We start from the raw sequence: 12,388 nt of genomic DNA, 5'->3' as shown, positions 1-12,388 counted from the left end.
TTTAGCGGAGCTCAGTAACACTGAGATTAATAACTGATCATCACATTGATTTATCAGTCTACTCAGGCTTTAGCAGAGCTTAGTAACACTGAGATTAATAACTGATCATCACATTGATTTATCAGTCTACTCAGGGCTTTAGCAGAGCTCAGTAACACTGAGATTAATAACTGATCATCACATTGATTTATCAGTCTACTCAGGCTTTAGCAAGAACTTCAGAGGTAAAGTTGTTAATTGAAGTCCTCTTTAGAATTTGTCTAATGAGCATGTTTGCTACACTGTGCACTGATTCTAAAATATAAAATATATTTGTACAAAAAAAATTACAGAAATATAAAATATAAAAAAGCACAATGCTGTTTCTTTTAAATTTGCAATTGTATGTTTTTTTTTAATTTATTGGGTAAGTATTGTAGGGTATTCTCCTAAAAATGTAAAAGCTAACTATATTCTAAATACTGCCTTTATAAAATATATTGTGGACTGAATAAAGACACTTAATTTCTGTATTCTGAATACATGTTCCCAATACTTTTATTCCATTACATCCCAGCCCTGAATATGTGTGATGATATCAGTGGGACCTGACCACAATAAGAGGGAGGCATTAATAAGAGAGTTCCATAGAAATGGCGGCTGTCTGTGACTTCTTTCAGGGGCTGGTTGGCTCCATGGTGATCCTGGGAGAGGGTGCAGCAGCTAAAAGCTAACATGTGGGAAGAAATGAGTTAAACAAAACTACAGCTTAATGTATGCTTACTGGCAAAAATGAGAAAAAGGCCATGTAAATATTAACAACACTGTTTGTGCATGTAAACCCTTTCACCTGTTTTGGTTTGTTCCAGCCTGAATTGGGGTGTGGCTAAATGTATAAAACATTTGGGGGGGGGGTTACATGGTGAGGTTTTAGCTGTCTGTGTGACTGTCTGCTCAGCCTTGCGGCTTCCAGATGGGTGAACGTGACAGACTGTTAGTCTGGTGGAAAGAGTGGTTGCAGGAGATTGGCCAAGGACCCAATAGAGTCACTGCAGCAAAGAATGTTTTAAATACAATGGAGAGTATAAATACTTTCTTCAGGTTGGGTGGGTAAGCACCCAAGGCAAATTTAGATCTCCTTTCCTGCTCACATTACCCTACTACAATATGAAAGTGCCTATTTGTAATACTATGTTTCATATGTATTATATATGTTAGTGTCTATATGTAATAGTATTCCCCATATATGTAATATAATATATTTAGTAATCTATATGTGAAATGTCCCATATGTATTATATGTGTGTATGTACCTGTGTGTAATAATAATATAGTCCATTTGTATCACATATGCAAGTAGATATATGTAAATTATGTACATATTAATGCAGTACTAATGTTCAATAGGTATATATATATGTAGTAATAATGTCCCATACGTTTTAAAAATATGTAAATGCCTATGTGTATATATATATATATACATATATATAGCTGTTGTCGGAAAAACCTCATATCTCCAAAATAAAAGGAAAAAACGTACTTTACTTTTAATGTAAGTCAATGGAAGCAGATTTTTTTCCAAGTCATTTTGAGCCATTTGTTTTGGTCCATTCCTCATGAACTGTACACATAATGTAAAGAGCGACAGGCATTTTCAAATTACAAAGTCAGCACTATTGTGTCGCTTCTGCATGTCAGCTCTGCTTTTCTGTGTTTTTTCTACATAGTTAAGACTTTTTGTCCTGGAAGTGTATGAAAACAAGCACATGCACACACACTTGTTTTCACTACTGGTGGCCTCTTAAAGACTTCCTTTCCTGTCACAATAAGTCTGCAGTGCCAGTGGCAGGCTGAATATTCTCGTCCTGTCCAGCTTCCTGCCTTTTGTTTCAGAGGGAGAGTCCGTTCTGCCTCGTGCCAAAGTTCATTTGCTCATTTGCATCCGTCTCAATAGCACGTAAAGTGATGCTGCTACGCAGGAGCTCAATGCAGCTCTTTAGGAAATGCCTCTTTATCTCCTCAAAAGAAGGCCAGTAGGCTACAGGCAACATTTTTATAAAGACTATGAGGTTAGCATGCAGCAGAACCGAACATTTTGTTATTGCAAAACAGAATAAAACAAATGGCTCTGACCTATAAAAAAAAAATGTCAACTAAGTCAAAGTATGGACGCTATGTCTGAGTCGTAGGAGATGTTCAAGGTTGCTCCTCATTAGTGTAACGTTGGAAGAGACTAACAGGCAGGACTCAAGTCCTTGGTTATATTAAAAATTCATGACACAAAGGTATCCAAAGCACACAAGCAGGGGTATAAATACACGCAGGGTGGGGCTACAGACAACAGACAGGTGAGACAGATAATAAGAAGGCTGGACCAGTGACGAGACAAAGACCGAACAACAACAAAAGCACATGGCTGACATAAACAAAAGCACATGGAACAAGAAAACAAAGGCTGAAAAAATAGCACAGGGCAAGACAGGATGTCACAATTGGCTCAAAGAGGTTACAAAATAATATCTGAAGAGTTTGGAATTCTCTGCCCTGCAAAGGTTTGGCGACCTGTCCAGGGTGTATTCTGACCGCTGGGATAGGCTCCAGTGTCCCCCTGTGACTGTATATATGTGAGACTTTGGAATTCACCGTACAATGTCAGGCAGATTAGTGTACAAAAAACATTTAACACCTTCATTATTTTCCCCAGGAGGGGTCTTTAACAAAAATCGCACAAAGAGAAAGTATAATATTCTGGGAGATCAAAAACAACCCCAGATTGACATCTAAAGGTCTGCAGGCCTCTCTTGTGCTAAAAAGTTTACCAGTTGGCAAACGCTGAATAAGAATAGTATGGGATGTGAGCAGGAAGGAAGCCGCTGCTCTCCAGGAAAAATGGCACTGCCTGTGTAGAGTTTCCTAAAGACCACCCGGATGAACCAAAAGACTACTTAAGGAATGTTGTGTGGATGAATAAGACAAAAATAGAACTTCATGGCTTAAATGGTGAAACGTTACGTTGCATTCCAGCATAAGAACATCATCCTGTAAACTGTGACCTGTGGACCACGGTGGTGGTGAAGTGTGTGTGGTCTAGAGTGTAGGTGCGCTGGTGCGATGTGGCTATTTTTCCTTTGTTTTTTTTTATCATTTATGTGTATGTTTTGATGGTCCCCACAGGCTCATGAGTTCATATCATGCATCTCATCACACACAACCAGATGTACAAAAGGTCATACACTATGTTAATAATGACCTTTAAACTCATGTATTCAAGCTTGAACACTTGCGATCAGATTTCTCTATCCAATGTTGGGGACTCAAATAGATCTCTTTTTGCAGAATGTTTACTGGTAATGTGTATTAGACTAGATTTTCCTATAGTGCTGTACATCTCCAAAACTGTGAAAAAAATAACATATTTCATACAGGCAAACTGCATTAGAGCCATCGGCTATGTTTTGTTTGCATGCAAGCTAGCTGGCAGGTAATGATACTTGAGCTTGCCATAGCTAACTAGATGGCTGTACTTATGAGATAATGAGGGCAATTCCACATAGAGAGAGAGAGAGAGAGAGAGAGACAGAGAGAGAGAGAGAGAGAGAGAGAGAGACAGAGAGAGACAGAAAGAGAGACAGAGAGAACTGGAGATAAAGAGATGAAACTCTAGAGACAGCAAAAGGAAGTGAAGAAGATAGCAAGTTACAGACAGAGAGAAAGAGAAAGCGAGCGCAGAAAAAGAGAGATAATTAGAAATAAGGAGATAAAGAGGTAGATAGATAGCAAAGCAGACATAGGGAGCGAGAGAGAGAGAGAGAGAGAGAGAAGAGGAGTGGTTTGTGGTGAGTGTTTGCATATTGGTGCATGTCAGAGCGTCTGTTTATTTCTTAAGCCACACAGTTTGTGGTCAGTTGCAGGCATACAGCCTCTGTGTGTGTGCATGTGTGCAGCAGGGTTGTTTATGTGCTTGTTCTAATAGATCAACTGCTGAGCAAGAGCATTCGCTATGGAAATATTCTGTTTTTATCATTACATGAAGTAGAAGTGCAGGAAAAGCTGCAGTGCAGCTGGGTGCCCTCGTGCTCGGCCTCAGGTTGGTTTCAGTGGCTTCTATCTGTCTTTTAGGGCCACTTATGTTTTGGAAGCCTGTTGCTATGCAGTAATGCCTGCATTCAAAGCCTACACAGTACAAATACTGTTGCAGATGAAAGGATCTGAAATGGAGGAAATACATAGGAGTAATATTTCTCATTTTTAGACAGTTGTAATATTGTTAGAAGATTATTCGACCTCTTTCTAAACAGAGCTGCCAATTATAAGCAATATTATTAAAGGGACCATATCATATTACTGCTTTTTTTACAATAAAGGGATTACATTTCCAGGCCTATTACATACTAAGGCTTATTATTCAGTAACTACAGGGACTTCAGTGCAAACTGGCTGAGCTATTCTTCGGTTACAGAAAAGTGTAGTAAAACTTTGGGCCTGTTGGTGGGCCCTGGCCACTTAAGAGGTTAAAATAGTGTGGAAACATTGTAAAGGCTCATAACACACCGCTCACTCTGTCCATATATGGAAACAAAGCTGCAAAAACAGTCTGTTTGCAATTCGTTGTGTCTGTGATGTCAGAAGAACCCACTCGTTTATATATATCCACCAATTCAGCCAAGCAGTTTAGCCTCGGCCATTCACAAACAGCATAACTAGCAGTCCAGGCTGAAACACTCCTTGTAACTTCAGCATGTCATTTTCACGACATTACAAAAACAATGAATTCAACTTGGGCATTTTTGGGGCTTAGTCTTCATATATGGACTGCAGAATTAATAGTTTAACAATGTTTACATATGACATCAAACTCTAATTAAAAAAAAAAAGAAAAAAGAAGGAAAAGATGGTTTTCATGACATGGGACCTTCAAAAAGAATGGTTCAGAGGAAGTGAAATGCCAGTGCACTCAGATCGTTGATAAGATCACTTTGAATAAGGAAACATTAATGCAGATAAGTTGAATCTTTTTAGAGTCTTATTGCAACTTCAAGTTGAGAAATATTAAATATATTGCCCACACGTAAGATGCTTTCACTTGCTAAGCTGTCATTTTTTTTTTCCAGTGTATGTCATGAGACACCGGGTTTAATAGTATCAGCATTAATCAGCAAGCTACTGCCGGAAAGTGGTTTGTTACGCTGGCGAAATTACTGACAGCTGGCGCTTTTACATCCCCTGTAATGTTTTGAGCAGGGGGGGATGCGGCTGAACTGCAAACCCAATTCAAACTGAACTACTTTGAATTGACAACAATAAATTTGAGGGAAAGAAATAATAGTTGAACTCCTTTAAACTCAACTTAAATGCTACACTCTTAAAATGAGATGGTTCTTCCAGGGCTCTTTAGTTAAGAAAATGGTTCTATATAGAACCACGGACACTCAAAGAACCCTTGCATGGTTAAATGGTTCTTTACATCATGAAAGACTTCTTCAAATAGCTGGAGAATGTGCTGTAGATGGTTCTAGATAGCACCTTTTAGAAAAGGGATCTATATAGCACCAAACAGTACTCTTCTATTGTTGCAATGTCAAGCTTGTCACAACAGAAGAACCCTTTTTGATGCTACATAGAACCTTTTCCATAAAGGTTCTATGTAGAACCATATGCAACACGATCTCCATCAATCTGAACTTTTTTATGCTGCAAAGAACCCTTTAATCATGCAAAGGGTTCTTTGAGTGTCCATGATTCTATATAGAACCATCGTCTTTGCTGAAGAACCATCTATTTGAGTGTAGCAGTTGTTCAATCTGCTAGCTAATTTAAGATTAGATAAGTAAGCCTCAAGATTAAATAAGTAGCTTGACCAAATGTGCTAACATTAGTAGAAGCTACTAACCACCAGTTCACATGATCTCATTTGCGTAAGGCTAATTGGTTGTGTTTCATTTTCCTTTTTAGTTACCATCATAAGCATTTGTTGACTGAACAACACAAAAACTGAAGAATAATCCTGTAGTTTAAAGCTCTTCCTTCAAAATCTCTGCATAATTCACTCAGTGCAATGTAAACAAACTCATTCAGAGTGGTTTGATGAGAAATACCTTTTACAGTGGTGGTTATGGGAACCAGGGGTCACGACATATATTACAGGGTCTTTCAACCACTGGGCTGGGGACCACAAGTGGGCCACGAAGCACCCCTTGGTGGTCCTTGGACCTATACTGAAGGGGGCCAGTGGACTGTAATGGGCCTGTGGTGGCACTTTGCCATAAAATCAGTGAAAAAAAAAAATGACTTAACAATAAAAAATATATATAAAAAGTTTGACAGTTAACAACATTAATACAAGCCCCACAATAACAGTGCACAAAGGCCGCTTCATCACTCACACCAATATTCTGCTGATATTTCATGTTCATGGATACACATCAAATATTGCAAAAGTAGGCCCAACGTATTACTGTGGTGAGAATTTCCCAAAAATTACATTTTTAAGCAAAAAGGTCGAGCTCTGTTTTCTTTTGGGCCTTCCTGCTTTCTAGTGTTAAACAGGTGGTGAAGTGTGTGTGTTTTAGAGTGTAGGTGCGCTGGTGCAATGTGGCTATTTTTCCTTTGTTTTTTATCATTTATGTGTATGTTTTGATGTTCTGTGCAGGCTCATGAGTTCATATCATGTATCACATCACACACAACCAGATGTACAAAAGGTCATATACTATGTTAATAATGACCTTTAAACTCATGTATTCAAGCTTGAACACTTGCGATCAGATTTCTCTTTCCAATGTTGGGGACTCAAATAGATCTCTTTTTACAGAATGTTTACTGGTAATGTGTATTTGACTAGATTTTCTTACAGAGTGCCAAAACTGTGAAAAAAATAAGGTCTTGAGGGTGGAAAAGGTTGAGAACCTCTGGTCTACAACACCAATGATACACCATTGGTTACCATTGACAATGGTAAAACTGTGATAGTTTGGAACTATTTTGCCTTACAACGCCCAATATGTTCCCCTCCACTGGGAATGGGATTAGAAAATATGCATTTTAGACTAAGATTATGTGAAAACTATCGAAAAATAATGTCTCAGGCATCAGGCAGCATTTTCATAACCATTTCGTGTAATTACATCTTGTGATGGAGAATTCATCAAACGTCTATTAGGGGTGGGCAATGTGACGATATTTTATCATTATTGTGATGAATTATGTCACAATGTGCTTTTCTGTGGATATCGTCAGTACATAAAGAACACTGAATAACTACATTTCATCACAAAGTGAGCATAATTAGGCCTGTTTAATTGGATTTAGTGCAGTGCAGTTTGTAAAACAAAGTAGAAACCTTTGCAATTGTAGGTTTATTGTTTTTATTGTTGTTTAAGTACTTTTATATGTGGCACTACAGGTTCTATTTTGTCTATTCCAACTTAAATCTCACAAAAAAAAATATCGCAATGTATATCGGGTATTGTGAAAATGTCTTGAAGTATCGTGATATACTGTGACAATATCACCCACCCCTGGTTCCTATCATCACCACTGTGAACAACTCTGACTCTGTAACTTTCTCTAGAACTGAACATTTCACACCAAACCACTCTGAATTACTTTGGTCACATCTTAAACGTTTAATTATGCAGAAATGTTGAAAAATCAGGGAAGTTTCCCTTTAAGGCATTAATGTACAAGACAAATTCATGTCTGAAAGAGCTCATCTCATCATTTTTTATTTACAATTTGACTTCATAAGATTATAGGAGACGCAATAGATATATCAGTACTCTATTGATTACAAATAAAACATACAGTACAGTTATAGTGAAGATATCCAAGACTGGTACACTATGACTTTAAGTCTTTAAGACAGCAGAAACACAACTCACACTTAGGTCTACTTCCCTCTACAGTGAGACCTCTGTCTTCCGGTGATTGGGCGAACCTCGCCAAGACATACACATACAGACTGTTTAGAAAGGGCCATATGGCCATTCACTTGACTGAATGGAGCGCTGAGAAAAACTGCTGCCATATGAAATCAATGACCTCGTTCTCTGCCTCTCTCTCTCTCTCTCTCTCTCTCTCTCTTGTTCTCGCTGATGCACATAGATTAACATGTAATTGGCAGAGCATTTTTTTGTCTATAGCCTCTTGTTGGTTGCTGTTAATGAGTGTTTTCACAGTGGACACACTGTTTACAAGCAAGGTATGCAATTCTACTTTTGGCCTACAGAGGACACCAGAGTCCCATAGAAGACTATGCAATCGTTAAACTTTGACTCTTAACTGGTTTGTTTTTTGTTTTTATCAACCATTATATTAATACCAAGAAGAGAAAGGATGACAAGAAGACCACATTTCATACAGTTTAAAAGCTCAGAATGCCGTACAGTGCTGTGCAAAAGTCAGAGACCACTCTTCATTTACTTAATTTCCCATCAAACAGCCATTAAGTGCAGGTTATTGATCTTTCAGGAGATTTATCTGAAGAGATTAAGTATAAGATAATCCACTTACAGAGAAAATTGGAAAGACAAAGAAAAATACGTGCAAAAAAGAAGTTTTACCTATTTATTTTTTAATTATCAAAATAAATAGAGAAAATGGGGCTCCTGACAACCGTTAGGCCTTGTAGGCCACCAAAAGCTTCCAGCTTTAAGTGACTGAAGCACCACTCTTGCTTTCACTGTGAGAAGACAACTCAGCGCTATGGGTCTGAAAGGATGTGTAGCTGTTAAGAAGCCCTCACTGAGAAAAGGAGACGGACACATCAAACAAAGAAGCTGAACAGTAGACTGACCACCCCAGAGTCCAGAGCTCAACATCACTAAATGTGTTTGGGACTACTTGGACTGTGAAAGCAGAAAATTCAACCAACTTTTAACACTGAACTTTGGAGGTGTAGAAAAATATCTCTGCAGATTACTTTGAAATGTTTAAACAAATATGCAAAAAGAATTCAAGCTGAAATAACTCTGTAACTCTTGCACAGTACCATACATTGTCACAATGGCAATCAAATGACTTCAATGGCTTCAAACTGCCTCACTGGCCCTCTCCTGCGGTCAGTCCTCCTCACACAAATTAAGCTCTGCTTTGGCTGAAGCCCAGTGGGGATTCACTCCTTATTCTAAACCTATTGCTCAGAAATTGGCCCTCCAGTTGATTTAAAAAGCTGCTAATTTGTAACACAATGCTGAAAGAGCTCTAAAGAAAACTCAGCGGTGCTTCACAAACTGCAACTGTGGCTTTGTGATGTGGCTTCCATTTTCAGACCTCTGTCGTGCCACCCCCTCAGCTGTTGCAGGTTCATGACAGTTATTTAAAAAAACAAGATGTCCACTACTCTCAGATGCGGCTTTCGCAGGAACCCAGGCCTTGTCCGTTACGCGGTTGTGTAACAAGTGCTTGTGTAAAATGCCCAAGAAGAAAAAAGAGAGCCGCTGTTTCTACATACAGGTTACAGCGAAGTGTCTGATGACTGACAGGGTTCTGCAGTTTTACCAAAGGACGGAAATAACCTGTTGATCTCGCAAGTCTCCATAAACCTTTTCCTGAACGCCTTGCACAGGAAGAAGTAGATCAAGGGGTCCAAGCATACGTTTGTCGACGAGAGCCACAGGGTGAGGTCCTTAACGACTTTCAGTATGGGTCTGGTGCAAGAGCCCTTGTCGTTGACCTGTGCCTTGGTGTACGGTTGCCGCACGATGTAGTAAGGTGCGTAGCAGATCAGGAAAACCAAAAGAATCAGAAAAACCCGAACCTTGGCTTTACGCTTCCCCTGATCATTGCTGCTGCGTGACCTCCGATACGATTCCACCACTTTCTTGGTGATGCACATGTAGCTTAAGATGATCACAATACACGCCGTCCAGAAAATAATGGAGGCGAACCATACGACGACATCATGCCACATTATTCCGATATCACTTTTCATGCGCATACAAAGCTCTGATTTGTTTGTATTGTTCCTTAAATGGTCTTGGTCTGTCGTAATAATAACTGGCAAGGTATTCATGCTGATTAGCAGCAGCCAGATGACAACCGACAGGACTTTGCTGAAACGCAGGTTCTGGCACAGAAGTCTCCCTCCAGGCCGCACGATCTTGAAGAAGCGGTCCAGGCTGATGAGGCCCATCAAGATGATGCTCATGTTCATGGCCAGGTAGAAGAAGACATGCGAGTAGCGGCAGGCGAAAGCTTGCAGTCTGTCCGTGATGCCTGGCAGTTCGCTAGCAGCCCGGACGGGGAAGGTCAGGGTCATCAGGAGATCGGCCACCACCAGGTGCTTCAGGTAGACCATGAAGGTGGTCTTGGACTTCAAGTGCACAGAAATCCAAGCCACCAGCAGGTTGAGCAGAAGAGCAGGGAGAAAAAGCAGGAAATAGAGGCTGGAGATGGCTATGGCCCTCGCTCGATTGTCAACGCCACAGTCGAGGGGGGTGTTGTTACCCTCCATCAAGCCTGAAATGAATTTAAGGAGAGTAAACTTTTAAGAGTCAGAGAATTCACAATGTACCGATGCTTTCACTGACTAAAACTGAGGAGGACAGTATGAGCACCAGTCTCCTTCTTACGGAACACATTTCTCCTTTTTGAGTACTCAGTTCCTCATTTTAGAAAAAGGAATCTTAAAAAGTGAATCAATATAAAGCATGAAAGTAAAATCTTGTTAAAAATATGACGAAAGCTTAGGGCTTTTGACTAACTATACCGCGAGTTTCAAATGGCTCTGTCTCGCAAGTTTGTGGTTTGGTGCCTAGTTTTGATGAGCAACACAACAAATAAACAATGCCAAATGCAGCTGAGTGATTTTCAGGAAATGCTTCACTGTTATTAAAAATATTCCAGTAACAATATATGTATACAAATACAACAGAAGTGAATACAGCCCGAAAATGATCGATTCACTTCCTTTTTTTCATGAATAAGCATCATTTTACTATAACACTTACAAATGAGGCATGAATGCTGATGTACAAAGTGTAAAATGTGAGCTGTTATATTAAACAACTTCAGTATACACCACTGACTGTAACACCGCTGACAAAACAACAAAAAGTTGGAACTTCTCTGAAGTACATTCAACTGGCCCTTTGGTTTCAAAGTCATGTTGTGGGTAGAAACTTATGAACACTACATATGCTGACACAATCTTTTTGCAACACATGAAGCTGTCAGTGTTCAAGCTAAAGTGAAATACAAAAAGATTTCACCGTGGACTTCTCAGAGTTCATCACGCCACTGACCAAAATAAATAAATAAATAAAATCTTAAAAACAAAGAACTGTTAAAGTGTTTTGATATTCAGTTTTGGTTAGTTATTTTAATCGTCTGGAAAAAATGAACCCCATTTGCCATTGCAATGGTAGAATGATCCATTATTGCCAAAACTAAGTTATATATATATATATATATATATATATATATATATATATATATATATATATATATATAAATAACTTAGTTTTGGCAATAATGGATCATTCTACCATTGCAATGGCAAATGGGGTTCATTTTTTCCAGACGATTAAAATATATATATAACTAATTATATATAATTTATATAATATGTTTAATTATGCACATTTGAATTCAGTACTTTCAGTGCATCACTGTTTCAGTCACTCTGTTATGTCCTGCTGTGTTACCACCTGTAAGCATTAACATAAACTTCAAAGCACTTTATGGGAATATCAAACATACCTAATATATCCAGTTAAATTTCGCCAAGAGGACCTAATAAAAGATGTTATTTGACATACCTCTGAGGATCCGACCGGAGCAAATTACAGTGCTGCGCTGACTGCTGCTGCGCCCTATCTGTCCATCTAACCACGCTTCCTGTAAAATAAGTGTGGTTAACACTAACAAAAAAAAAAAAAGAGGCACACACGTGGCAACTGCTCCATGGGTAGTATTATTAATCCTGGTTGGTACTAAATAATTTAGTGTTCATGTAGTGATATTTGACTTTTAATTTAGTTTTCTTCTTGGTAGCTGAGCTTACAGTAAGCCTAGCACTGCTGCGTGATCCCAGTCACACCAGTACTGATTATTCAGATAAAGTCTTCAAGCATATTCTGCACATCTGTAGGCCTGTGCACTGACGTCACATATCATACTGCATCTCAAGCACATTTTCTACAGTGCTGTGCAAAAGACCACCCCTCATTTATTTCCAGTCAAATCGGCCATTAAGTACAAGTTACTAATTTTTCAGTGTCAGGGGAAAAAGCAGAAAACACACACACACACACATTATATATATATATATTTTGTATTTCTACAATTACAGACTGTAGTCCATCTGTTTCTCCGTATACTTTGTTTGCCCCCTTTTACCCTGTTCTTCAGTGGTCAGGACCCCCCATGGGCCCACCAGTGCTGCTGGAGTTTTTAAACACCTCAG

General features: G+C 38.9%; 1 protein-coding gene across 1 annotated transcript; it reads right to left on the bottom strand.

Moving 5' to 3' along the window:
* Positions 1-8,833: 8,833 nt before the first annotated feature.
* LOC118797109 (P2Y purinoceptor 13-like) lies at positions 8,834-11,802 on the bottom strand. Its single transcript, XM_036556339.1, has 2 exons — positions 11,742-11,802; positions 8,834-10,440 (listed from the first exon to the last, which is right to left on the bottom strand). The coding sequence occupies exon 2, from the start codon at positions 10,433-10,435 to the stop codon at positions 9,437-9,439; it is 999 nt and encodes a 332-aa protein (XP_036412232.1). The 5' UTR covers positions 10,436-10,440; positions 11,742-11,802; the 3' UTR covers positions 8,834-9,436.
* Positions 11,803-12,388: the final 586 nt, after the last annotated feature.

The sequence above is a fragment of the Colossoma macropomum genome, unplaced genomic scaffold (assembly GCF_904425465.1).
Source record: "Colossoma macropomum unplaced genomic scaffold, Colossoma_macropomum, whole genome shotgun sequence".
NCBI classification, from domain to species: Eukaryota; Metazoa; Chordata; class Actinopteri; order Characiformes; family Serrasalmidae; genus Colossoma; species Colossoma macropomum.
This window is presented reverse-complemented; position numbering and strand designations above follow the sequence as displayed.

Coding starts and splice junctions, on each gene's coding strand:
- LOC118797109 (XM_036556339.1), bottom strand. CDS start 10,435: ATGGAGGGTAACAACACCCCCCTCGACTGTGGCGTTGACAATCGAGCG.